At 41.5% G+C, this 17500-nt stretch overlaps 3 protein-coding genes across 3 annotated transcripts; all 3 read left to right on the top strand.

The window, feature by feature from the left end:
- The first annotated feature begins 6812 nt into the window (after window positions 1–6812).
- On the top strand, window positions 6813–9650 carry LOC137977320 (uncharacterized). The gene has a single exon (XM_068824556.1). The coding sequence runs from the start codon at window positions 6819–6821 to the stop codon at window positions 9648–9650; it is 2832 nt and encodes a 943-aa protein (XP_068680657.1). The 5' UTR covers window positions 6813–6818.
- A 425-nt stretch (window positions 9651–10075) lies between these two features.
- Window positions 10076–11152, top strand: LOC137977319 (uncharacterized). The gene has a single exon (XM_068824555.1). It carries the CDS (start codon window positions 10076–10078, stop codon window positions 11150–11152), a length of 1077 nt encoding a protein of 358 aa, XP_068680656.1.
- Window positions 11153–11328: 176 nt separating this feature from the next.
- On the top strand, window positions 11329–12420 carry LOC137977318 (uncharacterized). Its single transcript, XM_068824554.1, has one exon. It carries the CDS (start codon window positions 11329–11331, stop codon window positions 12418–12420), a length of 1092 nt encoding a protein of 363 aa, XP_068680655.1.
- The last annotated feature ends 5080 nt before the right edge of the window (window positions 12421–17500 follow it).

Genomic DNA, 17500 nt, shown 5'->3' with positions numbered 1-17500 from the left:
TGTATTGGGAAAACAAAATGTACAAGCCGAAAAGGTCTATTACCTTAAGATATACGACGGCGACGTCAACAACAACGTTACCTCAAAATAAAACTTTGCTCTATTATAAGTCTTTCGCGATTATTTCATCTCGTTCACGTCCTACAATATGGGCGAAGTATCCTGAAGATAAATTGGTAAGAGTGATTTCAGAGTGAAAATAGAGAATGAAAAATTATCTGTAGTATGCTCACGTTGTCATAAAAACCTAAAATTTGATGATTTCACGTCGTCGTCAGGCAGAGAACCGCAAAAATATGAGCAATAATCCGTGCCGCACGTGCAGCACGATTATTTATGCTCTGGCTTTTAACAAATGATATCACTGTTTTGTGGCGTTGTCGTCGACGTCGTCGTCGTAGATCTTAAGCTCCCTATTAAACAGTATGTCATCTTGTATGACTTACATTGTTAAGTTGCTGTTTTGGATAGTGAACACCCGCTCTCCAATTGTGTTGACAGGGTTGTCAAAAAGCAGTCTGTTGGGGAATGAAAAAATTATCAAGTAAGTCGGTTTTTTTCTCACAGATTTAAAGTTACGCATGTGACAAGGATTCTGAGATTAAATCAAAGGTAAAACATAATTTAACGTTTCTTTATTTCACGCACGAGAGGCCGGGTATAGTCGCTTCTGGCCTGATTTAACTGACTGACATACATTATTCGAAGATACTTTGAATTCCTTAACGTCGCTAGAAATCGGGGACATTTTGAGCCCACATTACGTTATGCGGATATATAGTGTAAGAGTGATTTATCGCCAGAAAAGTTTCTTTTTAAGTGAGCATTTAACAGCTTTTGACTTGTAAGGTTTTCAGACATAGGAAAGATGACATGAATGCTTAATAAAAGTTCGCGTAAAGCTAGAAGCTCCCACAAAAAATGGTCGTAACTGCTGATCGAAAAGCTTAGCCTTGGGCTCATAATCCGCCGATGACAAAAAATAAATGAGACCAAAATGCAACCTTGAATCCAGGCTTTCTCTCTTCAGGGAGAAGAAGAGGGAGATAGCCTGGGTTCGAGGTTGACCAAAGTGAAGAAGAATATTGTTTCGTTGGAAAACCGCTGTGAAACAAAGTCGCATGATTACAAAACTACAGAAAACTAGCTTTCAATCTATGGGTTGTGGAGCAAAATCGAACCAAGGAAAGCAAAAATATCGCCAGTGTCCTATATTTCTTAATTATTTTTGCACTCGCTTCCCTGACCAATTTGCCAGAGGATTTATTGAACGTGGGCTCAAAATGTCTCCGATTTCTAGCGATGGGCCCCGTCTGGGATTTCTTGAAGTTTGTTTCCACTCAATAATCTAAAACAGAAAAAGCTGCTGATTGAAACAATATATTGCCTATACAAATTACGTTTCAAAAGAATTTTAGAGCGAAAAGGGACATTGCAATTATTTTTCAGCAAGAAGTTTACCCAAGGCTGTTACCTCAGATAGCTAAAACGGTGAGACATGGTCAAACCATGGTAGCTGTGATTTGAGATATGTTTCACTGGTCTTACTTACAAATATTCAAGATTCACAAGTTTGGCAAAAATTCCATTCGTCAAAAAAGTAATGTTGTTATTCTGTAGGAATCTGAGGAAAAACAGTAAGATTATGTCAACTGGTTTTCTTGAGTAAATTAGTTAACCTCATCATGTTAAATACCTTATTAGTATTAATTTTCGCGTCGCTTTAATTTCGCGATTTTCGCGATTTAAACAAATCGCGAACTTAAAGCGACGCGAAAAAAAATTCCCGCGAAATTTAATGTCGCAAAATTTAATACCCTCCTATATTTCTAGTTTTCTCAATTTAATGAAGAAGCACGCCTATGTATAATGTACGCAAGCTATAATGTGAAAGTATAATGTGTGAAGAAAACAGTGATGAAGAAGAAAAGATGAAGAAAACAGTTTAACAATCAAATAGCAGCAAATAGAATCGGGAGGCGACAGCACTGATGTTAACGTGGATCTGAGACTAACAGTCCTAAAACTACTTCATGCCCTCTGGTTGGTGGACCTTTACAACCACCTGGCTGTGTGTGCGACTCATCGAGAAAGGATGGGAGAAAGCCGGGATCTCTGACCTCTTAGATGGACAAACGGATCTCCCTCCAGAAGACCCGTTCACTGACATTGAGCTCGCCCTATAAATTGAATAGAGCCCCAAAACTTTATGCCAATGGTACCAAGGTACAATGTAAATATGTATGCAATTGGGAAGAACGTTAAGCATGATGATAATGTCTTTGACTATGTCTAATGGTACAGATGCGCGCGGTTTCTATAGTTTAATTTGGTTTTGTTATGAGTTGATGATTTTCAGCAATAAGAAGAGTAAAATAATAATAAAATTCTCGAAATATGTTTTCTTTTTCATTTTCGCGAAAATTAATTCCCTAAGAAAATAGTTTTGCACCCAAATCACTAAAATAAAGACCCGCGAAATATGCTGACCTGTTTTTCCCGAAATTAAGTGCCCGCGAAAATTAGTACCAATAAGGTAGTTACTCTTTCCATCTCTTGGTGTAAATAACAGAGAGCGTATTGAGTTCATAGCAGTGCAGTTTTGAAATATTTCCGGCTTGAGCCGACAAAGGATAAATTTATATAAAAATAGATAAACGGAATCAATTATTTTTAAAAATGCAACCACTTTTGAATTAAAATATAGTGAGTGAGTGTAACAGATGAACATGATCAGTAACAGATGGACATGATCAGTATCAATACAGTATTCTTTAGAGATTAAATGTTCGTTACAAGCGGATAAATTCACCTAACCAACAATATTATAGAAAACATAACTGACATAACGGTAAAGTTTAAAAGGGTAACGCTAAACTGACAGGATCAACTTGTTTGTTGAGTTCGAGTTTCGACCGCCTTCTTCCTGAGCGGTTCAAACCCGAACCCAACAAGAGTCCTATGCGAGGACATTGATAATGTGATGAAAAGCTTTAGTTCTACCATATCCGCAGGGTCGTCTTTCACATTCAAGTTCCTTTGTTTGACTAAGACTTTTCCCCTGTTTTTTCTGTCAATTAAAGGTCTTGAAAACGAAATAATACCGCGTTTTTCAGCAAATAGCTAATAAGTAAGAATTACTCATAGGGCCACAGTCATGATTTAGTTCTGACGTTTCTTGTGCATTGGAAAGCATGGTGGTGGCGGCATAGCTGTCATTGGCCGCAGAAAAGTCATTACCGTACCAATACCAGCTTTCAGGGTCACGTGACGAATACACCGCGCACCGGTGGCTCAGTTGGTTGAGCACCGGGCTGCTACGCGGGAGGTAGTGAGTTCAACTTCGGCCGGGCCAACACTCAGGGTCTTTAAATAACTCAGGAGAAAGTGCTGCCTTTGTAATTACATCTGCAAATGGTTAGACTCTTTAGTCTTCTCGGATAAGGACGATAAGCCGGAGGTCCCGTCTCATAACCCTTCAATGTTTATAATCCTGTGGGACGTAAAAGAACCTGCACACTTGTCATAAAGAGTAGGGCATGTAGTTCCCGGTGTTGTGGTCTGTCTTCTGTTGTGTATCATGGTTGGGAGGGTAAATGCTCGGAGATATTAGCTACACCAAGCTACTCTAAAAATCCGAGGGTAAATAAAGATATATGATATGTGATACATAAAAAAAACAATTTGAAGGGACTGAGAAGTGCGGAAGTGACTCAATCAATGACAAAAGCTCGGGTAAAAATGAAGAACTTAAAACCGTGAACAACTGTTTAAAAGAAGCCAGTAATAATCATCAGCACGAAAAAAAAAAGGTAAAGTGGATACTTAATAAAGAGAGAAAAACAACCGAAATAGACAGAAAGGATTAAATCAAAAGAGTTTTGACTGCATAAATGTGGCAATGGTTTTTCATGGATTTCGACTCAGACCGTACCCATCTAGTAAATATGATTCGAATGGGACTTGTTGAGGTCTTGGATTTTTCAAATTGACTATTTTCACCATCCCATAATGCAATACGTTTTTGGGGGTCTTTACATAAAAACAATACAATTTAATTACTCTTGGGACTGTGTCATGCTTCATTGAACTGGATATGCAAATACCCCCCCCCCCCCCCACCCCTAAAATGAACTGTGTTATGGGATTGGTGAAAAAAGCGAATTGGTTTATCACGGTTTTTAACCCGGGGGGTGGGGGGGGGGGTACTCATCTAGCAATTACGATTTTTTGACACGATTGGGACTTATTGAGCCACGGACTTCTCATTTATTTTGCTTATGGAATTAGACTTGGCTAGGCCAGGGTTGGCTATTGCCTTTCATGAACATGAATTTGCTTTAGTTGTGAGGCGGGACTCGACTCCCCGGTGTGCTTGGCGGGCTAACCATTAGGAGTTTTATTGCACTTGGTCGTTGCACTTCGCCCTCAAGACCGACTGAAGTATAAATATAGAACACTCACTTGTGGTACAAAGTCACATTCCTTTTGTTCGAGATTTTACCATATTGAATACACTGTGGCCAATCAACAGAATTGACTTGTTAAACAGAGCAACCTTTACAATATTTTTACCAAATATACACATACAACGCTCACATGACAGTCACCACGAAAATAAATGAGACAATTAACACAAAAAAAAATCAGTATCGTACCTGTCCATCTTTCCCTTTTTAAGAAATTAATTATTACACTTACAAAATAAGTAATTGAAGAAAAACAATAACGCTTAGAGAGCTCTGCATTCAGCAAGGCAAGGACGGTATGCAATTTTCGTCGTCTGCAACAGCTTTTTTAGGCTCCTTGCTTCAAACTCTGCGTATACGGAACAATAGGTGGTTGCTTGCTTTTGGTCGCTGTTCATTCTACGCCAGAAGGCGACGTCTCTAGCGTTTGGCAAACATCCCACAATTCCGAGATGGATAGCATGGCTTCTCGCAATGATTTCCGTTCTCAATGGTAATGGTGTGCTGACTCTAGATCTTGAACAGGAGACCGTTATGAAGATAAATTTTTTCTCTGTGGGTCCAAGATTCTAGGACTGCAATGGGCACATCACGCCTCAACTCTGGCCACCCTACTACGACTTTTCATTCAAGAGGCTGGAGGGCCAGGCCTATTGCCTTTTGTAACTGTGTCTAACTCATTGGACACATTGAAGACCTTTGAGAGGCTTACTGAATGCGTCTGTTTCCAAGGAAAAGTCTGGAAATTCTTCATCTTGTTTTCCTGGGTCGGCCAAATAGGCTCTAGACACACAGTCAGCTATGTACTTTCGTGGACCGTGTTTGTACTTTATGTTCAAGTCGAAACACTGTAGGCTGTGCAGCGTCCGCTGCAGTCTACATGGAGCGGATAAGACCGGCTTCTGAAAGACTGATTGAAGTGGCTTATGATCGGTCTTCACTGTGACCTTCTCTGTGCGTGAAGTGTACTGGCTGAATGTCTGTCAAGCAAACGAGACACCTTTTCTCGATTTGTGCATACCTGCGTTCATTGGAAGTAAGCGATTCCTACAGGCGACAGGCTGCTCATTTTGAAGAATGTGTATCCTAGTCTGTTTTTACGTGCGTCACACTGTATCGAGACCTTTTTGTGGACATCATACTCATAATTTGCCAGAAGAGGGTGCTTGACCGCAGCCGTCCTCACTTGATTGTATATTACTTTTAAACTCTTCAGGCGCCAGATTTATTTGGAAAGACATTCTTAGATAGCGATAACGCCCAAAACGTGTCAAGGCTGATCTGGTAAAACCCATTCTTGGCATCTAATGAGCTAAAGGCCTTTCATGATATGTATATTACGTCATTCGATCACGTGGTCTTTCATTAAACATGGCGTGGTTTCTGAAGTCCTGGAATTCAAACACAGTTTTAAGAACGAATTTTTTTTTCAAAGAAAAAACCTGAGAAGCAACAAGTCGCTCTATTTCTTCATCTCCTCGGAGAAGCACTGGAAATTTACAACACATTCTTGCTATCGACCGCTGGTCAAAACCTTGACGTCTTACTCCAGAAATTTGAAAATTGTTGCAATCCGAGGCGGAACATCACATTTCAACGTCATAAATTCTACGCTAGTATTCAGGAACCGACCGAGAGCATCAATCAGTACGTAACCGAGCTGCGCACAAAAGCAAGCACGTGCGAATTTGGTTAACTATGTAAGAGCTATGTGCCTCCTGCTTCCTGAACTTTCATTTCCGGTCGCGTTGCTATGATACCAATGACGTCAGTCCGTTGCTAGGGACCTCGTCCGCACGTGTAAAAGTGATGAGTTGAGTTTTTGTAAAATGTGCGTGAGAAAGCGACGTTCTGAATGTAAAGTCGGAGAATAAAGTTGTACAAAAACGAACCAGCAGAGTTTTATCGTCGCCCAGCAGCGACATTTGGTCCACCGAGCCGGAGATTGTGAAATCAAGGGGAAAATCACCGAGTCAAGCTGTAAGACAGCCGTGAAACTGCGTGTAATTCTGTGTAAAATTTATCATCGAACCGCCTGGTTCAATATTGTGGAAGAGTCATTAAAGTCGTGCCAAGATGAGTGCCTCAAACAGAGAAGAAGGCGAAACACCTCGACTTTTCACGCCAAGTGAGTCTACTACTTCAAGTAAACGTTCCGTTTTGAGAAAGAAATTGCGAGCTGAGAAGTTAGCACTGGAACTAAAAATAGCCGAGCAAACGTCCGCAAATGAGATCGAGTGTCTGCGAGCCGAACAACAGAAGCGTGCAAAGCTCTTGGAACTTCAAAAGAAAGCTGAAGAATCAAGATTGGATTATGAATTCGAAGATGCCATCGCCCAGGAAGAAGGTATGTCAAATAAAGGTGATATTGATGAAGAGTTAAATGAATTACCTTCAGACAGTGTGAACGATCGGGTCTCGCGCTTAGACCTGGAAATTACTGAAAACAATGTTGTTGAAAAACCTCACATGGAGGAAGTTAAATCCACCAAACCAGAGGTCGTAACAGAGGTTTCTAGTGAGCCCCGTAAAAAAGAGACATGTGAATCTTTTATTGCTAAAGGTGAAGCTGAGTTGAAAACCTCTGCCACAGGAGACCCTAGTGTGCAAACGTCAAAGATAGATCAGTTGTTTGAGAAAATGCTGCCAGCCTTTGTGAAAATCGTTAAACCAAACGTGCAGAAGTTCAATGGAAATCCACTAGAGTACTCAAAATTCAAAGCAGCATTTAATGTTGAAGTGGATAAAAAGGAAGTTTATGATGCAACAGAGAAGCTTAAATTTCTGTTAGATTCTGTGGATGGAAGTGCAAAATCATGTCTAGCGAAATTCATGCCAGGTTCAGATAAATACGAGGAGGCATGGACTGCGCTCCAGGAGCGTTTTGGTCGTGTAGACACAGTGGTATCAGCTGCGAAGAAACGTATAGATCAGTTTCCGACCATAGTGAAAGAAAATAGTGTGCAGATCCGGCAGTATCAAGAAATAGTTTCTGAATTGATAGGCATTTTCAAAGAGCATAACTTTCTTCACGAGCTTAGCTCGCAAGTCCCTGAAGCAACTGTTTCTAAACTTCCCACACGCCTTTGCGGCAGATGGGCCGAGTATGTTGAAGGAAAACCGAAATTGTCAACCTGGGATTCATTTGCAAATTGGCTAGAGAAAGAGGCAAAAATTAGTGAGTCCAAGCAGCGGTGGATGCCAGAGAAGAGAGAGTGGAAGCGTTCAGATACATCTAAAGTTGATAGGCGTAAGCCAGCTGACAAATCCCAACCTGGGCTGTTTGCAGGAGCCACGGGAGAATATTTACGCGCCAGCTGTGGAACAAAGTGCCCAATTCACCAGTCCACTAATCACACTTTGCAAGAATGCAAACGTTTTCAGGGAATGTTGACTAGCGAGAAGGAGAAAGTTGTCGAGGAACACAAACTGTGCTTATGTTGTCTATTACCCGGTCATCGTCTGCGTAAATGTCGTAGTAAGAATAGATGCAAAGTTGAAAACTGTGACATGCGTCATCATACCCTTGTACATGAAGTCGACTTGAGATTTATTGAACGGGCAAAAGCGAAACGTGAGTTAGAACAAGTGCCAGAAGTTGAGAGAAACCCAGCTCCTGTCTCCCTGGGAGGTAGAGACTCATCACCACGTCAGGCTGTGGAGCCTCTTGAGGAGTATCAACAATCAGCGTACACAGGCTGTGAGACTGGTGGTCTTGCTTTGGTTGAAGTACTTCCCATAGTTGTCTTTGGAGAAACAGGAAAACAGCAGGTGATGGCATTGCGTGACTCAGGCTGTAACACAACGCTTATAGATGAAAGCTTAGCGCTCTCACTTGGGCTTCAAGGCAAAGAGGTAGATCTTGAAATTCAAGGAGTTAATGCGCAGAAGGTGTTTGCTTCCCAGCACATCAAGAAATGCCATGTCGCACGAGTCGGAAAAGAGGAAGTCAAGTACTCCTTGCGAGATGTGAAGACAATTCCTAGCCTGAATGGTCCGGATCAGAAGTTGAAGTGGTCAACAATCAAGCATGAGTATCAACATCTGAAGAACTTAGACTTGCGTGACACTGACACGGGTCCAGTGCAACTCATAATTGGAACTAACAACTCTGACTTGATTCTACCAACACAAATTCTGAAACCCTCAGGTCAACCGGAACTTGACAGGGTACCTTATGCTGTTGAGACCCCACTTGGATGGGCGGTGACTAATTGGTTACCTGGTGAGCGAAGAGTAGCATCTCCATACAATGGGTTCAAAGTGTATGAAAGAAGTTCAGTTGAAAATAAGGAGCTGAAGCAGCTGGTCATGGCTCAGTCAGAGATAGAAACCTTGGGCGTGGTCAAGCTAGCTGATCCAACCCGTTCGATTGAGGACAAGCGAACATTGTCACTGATGGAAAAGACAACCTTTAAGAGTGTGAATGAAGATGCGTATGTGTCAGGTCTACTGTGGAGAGATGAGGAACCATCTCTGCCCAACAATTACGGAATGGCAAAGAGGAGGCTACAATCCTTAGAGAAGAAGTTTGAGAGCTGTTCCGAGATCAGAGAGAGATATGCAAAGTCAATCCAGGATGACGTTGAGAAGGGCTATGTGAAGAAACTGTGTGAAGGGGAAATACGGTGCGATAGTAAAGTGACTTGGTACTTACCACACAGATTTGTCATTAATCCCAAAAAACCTGATCGCCTCAGAAGAGTCTACGATGCATCAGCAAAATTTATGGGACAAAGTTTGAACGATAAGATCTACACAGGACCAGATCTTCTGTCCTCTCTGTTTGGAGTTTTCCTCAGGTTTTGCGAAGGAAGAATTGCAATGGCCGCTGATGTAAAAGAAATGTACCATATGCTCCGTCTCCCTGATCGTGATAAGCCAGCATTGAGATTCTTATGGAGAGACTCTCTGATAGAAGAACCAAGCGTGTACCAGTTCGAGAGAACAGTGTTTGGGGAAGTGTCTGCGCCATCCAGAGCGAACTACACTATGAGGCGAAATGCTGATGAGAATGGGGAAGATTTACCTCTGGGTGTGAAAGCCGTCTACCAGCACTTTTACATGGATGATGGTCTACCGTCAACAGATTCTTGCGAGGAAGCTATTGAAATGAGGAAGCAGATGACAGAGTTGCTGCGTCGTGGAGGTTTCCGCCCCGGGGGGGGGACTCCCATATGAAACAGACGGGGATGCTCGTCGGAAATTTTGAATTTAACCCCTAAAGGAGACCAATCTAGGCGTGGCTTAAGCAAATTTTGACCCCTATAAGAGACCGTTTAAAAACACAAAAATACGACACGCAATGAGTTTTAATGATAAAAAGGCATAATCATCGAATGCTTTTATCTAAAAAGAAAATTTAAAATTAAATTTGACTTCTGTTTTTCTTTGCGTAATTCTGTGTTACTTCGCGGAACCCTAAACGAGACCTTGGTGGCATAAAATATTTGCGCTTTGCCCGGAACACCTAGTGGCTGACAAATGACCCAGACGTCTTGGCAACCATCCCGGAGCAGGATAGATCTCCACGATTCCTCGAACTGAGTGAAGATAAGTTACCAACAGACAGAACTTTGGGCGTCATTTGGGATGCCCAAGAAGATATGCTCCAGTTTACCGGACTGAAGGATGATCCAGGTACGACGAAGAGGAAGATCTTGAGTCAAGCATTCTCTGTTTGGGATCCGCGAGGACTTCTCCTCCCATTCTCAATCAGAAGTAAAATCATCCCGCAGAATGTAAATCGTATGAAGTACGGATGGGATGACGAGTTGAAAGAAGCTGATCTTCAAGAGTGGCGTGAATGGCGCAAGGAAGCAGAAAAGCTTGATGAAGTGAGAATTCCGAGAGCTCTTATCCAAGAACAGAAACCTGTACGAGAGATTGCACTTCATGTGTTCTGCGACGCTAGCCAGAATGCTTATGGCGCGTGTGCCTACCTAAGACGAGAATTTATAGATGACAGAGTAGAGTGTAGTCTTATAGCGGGAAAAGGCCGTGTTGCTCCATTAAAGTCACAGTCCATCTGCCGATTGGAGCTCATCGGAGCTTTAGTTGCTGTGCGGTTAACTCAAACACTGGTAGAAGAAATGGTTACAAAGATAGAGAAGATAACTTTCTGGAGTGACTCTACCACAGTCCTACATTGGATCCGCCAAACGAGCTCCACTTACAAAGCATTCGTCGGTAACCGGGTGTCTGAGATTCACACAATCATGAGCAGTCTGGAAGCCACACTAGGGGCGGGTGCTGTGAGTTGGAGATATGTGCCGACAGAGGCTAACCCTGCAGATGACATCACCCGGGGACTAAGTCCTACGGAACTTGGCGTGGGCTTTCGCTATATTAGTGGACCCAAGTTCCTGTATGAATCACCAGAGCTCTGGCCAGAAAATAAAGTCAAAGCGCCCTGCGAGAACGATGACATCAAAGAAAAGAAGAAGGAAAGATGGGCTGGAGCATCTCAGGAAAACAAGGTCCTGTTAGGGTGGAAGAAGTATTCGTCACTGACCAAACTAAGAAGAGTTACAGCTTATGTGATGCGATTTGCAAACAATGTAAGAGCTAAGAAGGAAGTACGTCTACTGGGAGCACTTACGTCGAACGAATTGAGAGCTGCTCAGAATCATCTTGTGAAGAGGGCGAAGTTGAATCATTCGGCGAGGAGATACAGTGTCTGAAGATAGGTGAGGAGATCCACAAGAAGAGTAGAATTAAATCTCTTGACCCAAGGTTGGAAGATGGGTTCTTGGTTGTCGGTGGAAGGCTGCAGAGAGCACAATGCCTACCTTACAGAACACGACATCCCAAAATAATTGACTCGCGCCATGAACTTGCACCGCTGATCGTCGAAGAAATGCATCGTATCTACTACCACCCGCCAACTGAGCACCTGCATAATCAAATTCGGCAGGAGTATTGGATCATCCATGGTCGCCAGGTAGTGCGAAACGCGAAATTCAAGTGCAACTACTGTTATCGCCAGACAGTAAAGCCTCTAGAGCAGCAAATGGCAAGTCTACCAGAGTGCCGACTTGAGCCAGGAATGGTGTTCAGGAACACTGGAGTTGACTTTTTTGGACCTATGTTAGTAAAGGAAAGACGCAGTGAAGTTAAAGTATACGGGTGCTTGTTCACTTGCATGAGTACTAGAGCGTGCCACCTTGAACTTGTGGATGATCTTTCAACAGATCATTTCATCATGGCACTGAAAAGGTTCATTGCGCGACGTGGACGACCGCAGAGCATCCACAGCGATAATGGAACGAACTTTGTTGGTGCAAATAATGAGTTGCGGAAATGCATCAAACAATTGGATGAAGAGAGGATACAAAACTTCTGTGCTCCTAAGGAAATCGAGTGGAAATTTCAGCCGCCAAGTGCCCCGCACTTTGGAGGTGCATGGGAGAGGCTAGTACAGTGCACCAAGAAGACGCTGAAGGCAATTCTTGCGGATAGGGCTGTTTCCAAAGAAGTGTTGAGAACCGCACTAGTCGAAGCAGAAGGAATACTAAACAGTCGACCGATTACTCATGTGTCCAATGATGCAGGGGACATTGAAGCGTTAACCCCAAACCATTTCTTGTTGTTGCGGGCAAATCCGAGTTATGAAGATGCTGAAGTTAGTGACAGAGAGATTAACTGGACAAAGATGTGGCGACAGTCCCAAGCGCTAGCTAATTTCTTCTGGAGACGTTTTACCAAAGAGTACCTTTCTAGCCTGACAGAAAGGAAGAAGTGGAAAGAGAAGAAACAGAACCTCAAAGAAGGAGATGTTGTCCTAGTTGCTGAGCCAAATCAGCCGCGAGGTGTATGGCCGTTGGGCAGAATCGTGTCCACTCATCCTGGGCAGGATGGGTTAGTTCGAGCTGTTACAGTACGAACTCAGTTCGGAGAGTATAAAAGGCCAATCACGAAACTTTGCTTAGTACAGGAGGTGGAAGAGTAGAACTTAAAATCGTCTCGACAAAGATTGTGTCTCGACTAGGGGCGGGGATGTGCCTCCTGCTTCCTGAACTTTCATTTCCGGTGGCGTTGCTATGATACCAATGACGTCAGTCCGTTGCTAGGGACCTCGTCCGCACGTGTAAAAGTGATGAGTTGAGTTTTTGTAAAATGTGCGTGAGAAAGCGACGTTCTGAATGTAAAGTCGGAGAATAAAGTTGTACAAAAACGAACCAGCAGAGTTTTATCGTCGCCCAGCAGCGACAAGCTAAATTCGAGACATAATCGTCTGTGGAATATCCTGCAACACCTTGAGAGAATAGGTATTGCAAGAGACCGACTTAAAGTCATTACTCACGTTCCAAACTGACCGATTGGATTTCAGAGGGTTGGATCTAGGGAAAAGTGACGTCATTTACTCAGTATCTTAAAGTTCCAGCGTGTAAACGCTTCTTATTATATATGCAAAACAGGAATTTAAAAGTCTGAAAACCCAAAACTCCCGTGCTGCAAATTAATTTAGCCACGTACACACGCAATGTATCCTTAAACTATTGAGTCATTGACGTCATTTTCTCCTCGATCCAACTCCCTCAGGATTTTAAAGTTAATAATAAACAGGTGTATTTTTGAAATAGAGGATTAAAAACTTGGGTCACTTACTGACTACTTAACATAGTTTTGAAATCCAAAGAAAAATAAAAGTTGATTTTTAGGACATTGTAGCACTTTAAGCACACAAGTACAGGTCCCAAACACCCACAAGCTAATGGACAAGTAGAAAAGGCCATTGGAACAGCCAAATCTCTACTAAAGAAAGCTTATGAAGACGGTACTACCCCATACATTGCCTTGCTCGAAAGCAGAAATACCCTGTTCCCTAGTTCAAATTTTCTTTAACAGAAGGCTAAGAATCAAACTTCTCACTACAACACAGTCACTGGATGCAAGAATTCCAAACGGATGCCAAGTCCTAGCTCCTGGCTCAACAGAACACAGAGGCTGTATTTTGTCAGAGGAACCAAGTCACTACCTCTTGTCAAAACTGGTGACTTAAATCAAAGAATGGCTGGAAACCTGCTACAGTTACAAAACATGGTCACACCCCTAGATCAGTGGTTGTGACCACAAAAGGCACTCCCTACAGACGAGACAGGAGAGACATCATCAAGACCCCTGATAGTAACACAAGGACCATCCACGAGTCCAATAAGTGACAGAGGGATCACAAAGTGCCCAGAAAGTGACATCATCCAGTACCCTGGTATTATCCGCACTAGATCTGGTAGAACTATACAACCACTCAGATTAAATGACTTTGTCTATAATTAGTTGATTAAGGGCAATTAATCATTTAGTACATCGCTAATGCGAGTTGTTGTTATCAGCTGAAACATTAACTTTGCATGACTGTGACAGATCTTGATCAATGATTAGTGGACAATGATGATATTTTTGATTGCATGTTTATAACTCCTTTCATTAGCTAGAGGGGAGATGTCACGACGATTCGCACGCCATCTTGAATCTTACTAGATCTTCTCGGAGGTTACTACGCTTGCGTATGCCCAACTTTCATCGGCTTGTCTCACTGTGTAAACGTCGCAAGCTCATCCTAGTTCTTACATTTGTCCTTATCCCACAAGTGAGAAACACGCTTTAGTGGCCGGTTCGTTACGTTGTGTTATGTTTTTAACACATTTTTATTAAGCCTCTTGTGGACTGGAGACCTCTCGTTGCGACAAATCTTATCACTTTTCTAAATTGTAATGACAGAATTTTACAATTTTTGTCTTCGTTCCTGTCATGTTTCATTTTACATCATTCGGAGCTGAGAAATCGTCAAGCATGTTTCAAGCGAAACTTGCTTGGCTTAACTTTAATAGGCCATTTCCGACTTCATGTCTGCCTCCTCTTCAAAGCGAGTCTAAGTGCGAAGTTTTTGTGATGGTAATTAGTTCTACTTTACATATGAATGAAACCTAATTTTCATAACAAAAACTTCGCACTTAGACTCGCTTTGAAGAGGAGGTAGACATGAACTCGGAAATGGACTATTACGTGTACGTTCCGGGATAGACAAACTTCCCTGTTTTTTCTGGTTGAAAATAGTCGAAAATCGTCATTACTTATTAAAAAACTCTCCCTCAATGCACGAACCGATTAGTTGGTTTTCTTTGCCGTGCGAAAGTTGTTGAAGCGTTTTTCGCAACTCTAGTGCATAAAACAAAAATGTGCCGTCCATTACGAAATCGACTCGCTGGCTTCTCTGAGTTCTTTATATTTTAAATACTTTTGTTCTTGGGCCATCGTAGTTTGATCAAAAATAAGACACAAACAGCATTGATAAACATATTGAACTTGTTCATTTTGATTATGACTTGACGTTTCGTATGTGCTCTACATACATTTTCAAAAGTAACCGTTGAAATTTAAAACAGCTATTTATATATAACAAAGTGGATGAGGGGACTGGAACGTAGATTAAGCAAATACTAAACAGTAAAATATATAATAATAATAATAATAATAATAATAATAACAGAAAAGATTAATAAAGCATCAGCTTTTCACCTCCGACGTTGACGTTGAAAGCTGGCTCAAGTTCTTGAATAAAGAAGGTCTCTTTTATTTTACAATGATAGTCTGTTTTGCCCTTCGCTAAAATATCAAAATAATCCCACTTGATGTTATGTCCAGTGGCCTTGACGTGGTCCGCAATGGCTGAAGTATTGTCATTTTTAGCTAGGGCCTTAAAATGTTCGGTTTTTCTATCGTGAAGCCGCCGTTTAGTTTTACCGATGTAAAAAACATTACAATCCCAACAATTTGCTCTGTAAATAACTCTGGATTGTTGTGAACGATTAATACGGTCCTTGTAAGGAAAGAAAGATTTTATACATCGAGTGCTCTGAAAAACAATCTTAAGGTTAACACAAGAGTAGAATTTGTACACACAAGATTTCAGGCGTTTAGCGACTTGGTTGCTTTGCAAACCTAAGTAGGGAAGTAGGATAACAATATCTTTCTTAGGAACTGTAGACACTGGATTGCTATGCTGATGTTGTCTGTTTTTGTTCAAAACATCGTTGATATGATAGTTGATTATGCCTTGTGGGTAGCCGTTCTGAAGAAGGAGTTTTCGAAGATCATTGAGAGCAGATTGTAGCAAGGAGGCAGATGAACAAAGACGGAAGTAGCGATAAGTGAGGGAGCGGATAAAGTTTATTTTGTGCTTTCGTGGAGTGAAGGAATCCCATTTCTTGCAGAAACCTGTGAAAGTTTTCTTTCGGTAGGTGGATGTCGTGAAAGCGTTGTTTTGATTACGTGTGACAAGAATATCCTAAAACGGAATTGCATTGTTATGTTCAAATTCAATGGTAAATTTAATATTGCGATGACAGCCGTTCAAATAGTGCAAAAACTCATTTGCTCTGTCTTTTTTGTGAAACATGGTGAATGTGTCATCAACGTAACGTTTCCAAAATAAAGGACTAACTTTGGCGTTCAGCAACCACTTTTCCTCAAAAACACACATAAAAATGTTGGCTAAGACAGGGCCCAATGGTAAACCCATGGCAACACCATCGATTTGGTCGTAGTATTTACCATCAAAAAGAAAGTGGCTCTTCTTGGTGGCAAGTTCCAATAGCTTGCGTAAAACAACCCTGGGTAAAGCCGGAGGATCAGCAAGAGAATACAATTTGTCTAGACAAATGTTTAGTGTTTCCTCGAGTGGCACATTTGTAAATAGGGAGGAGACATCCAAAGAGCACATTATTCCATTCTTAAGCTGACAGTGTATTGGTTGGTCGAGATTGGCTGAAGTATAGAAACAAGGTAAGAAGCACGATTGTAGTTATAGGTGTTAACCGATGAAACAATAGGGCGGAAGGGACAACCAGTCTTATGAACTTTAGGAAGTTGTATCATTGTAAAATATCATTGTAAAATAAAAGAGACCTTCTTTATTCAAGAACTTGAGCCAGCTTTCAACGTCAACGTCGGAAGTGAAAAGCTGATGCTTTATTAATCTTTTCTGTTATTATTATTATTATTATTATTATTATTATTATTATTATTATTATTATTATTATTATATATTTTACTGTTAAGTATTTGCTTAATCTAGGTTCCAGTCCCCTCATCCGCTTTGTTATATATAAATAGCTGTTTTAAATTTCAACGGTTACTTTTGAAAATGTATGTAGAGCACATACGAAACGTCAAGTCATAATCAAAATGAACAAGTTCAACATGTTTATCACTGCTGTTTGTGTCTTTATATTTTGTCGCTCGGTAAGTTTTCGGTTTAGATTTCTTTTTGCCCGATTAAGAGATTGTTGATGCTGGAATCGCGATCAATCTTACGCCTGAAACCAAGCACAGAAATTTTAATGATTTTTAATGTGGCCTCAAGTCCCAAACAAACGTTAAGCAGGCGGCATGCGTTTCTGACGCGTTTTACACTGGCGGCATGGAAAGCGACATGATGATGATCAACTTCCCCGCACAATTATTTGTGGCAGAGTTGAAAGGAACACAAATTATTTGATCAGTGACATTCTTCATATAATTCGCCAATCATGTTCATGCCGAGAAATTTAAGATACATAACAAAAGGGTGGTTTCGCATGTAGAGTTGGTTTTACACGTCGGAGGAATTATATAAGACGTAAAGTTAGAGTATAAGTCGCACAATTTTAAATTTTTCGCGCCTTATTAGCGTCAAGTGTAAGACAGGGAGTTTGAGTTTGTCTTTCATAGTAAAGGCGGGAAAAGACGCTAAGCTTCGAAGCGGCGAATCCACGAGGGACTTTCAACTCGGAGCCAACCCAACGGTTCGCCGCATCATTCGCTCTCATTTACTTGCACGCGTTCAAATAATCATCATCATCCTGTAATAAGTGGCCGTAACTCTCACAAAGACAATTCGGCAGCAGCATCTTACGTCATTCCGACTTCCTACTTTTTCTGGAACTTTGCAATTTTGGAAAAACCGAGGAAGAATGGTTCTCATGATTCGTTTTTCTCCGTGATCTGAGAGTCCATAGCCAAGTTTCTACAAGCAGCTGAAGAAACAT

Source organism: Montipora foliosa, chromosome 11 (assembly GCF_036669935.1).
Source record: "Montipora foliosa isolate CH-2021 chromosome 11, ASM3666993v2, whole genome shotgun sequence".
Taxonomy (NCBI): Eukaryota; Metazoa; Cnidaria; class Anthozoa; order Scleractinia; family Acroporidae; genus Montipora; species Montipora foliosa.
Note: the sequence above shows the minus strand (reverse complement) of the source record. Positions and strands in the feature narration are given on the sequence as shown.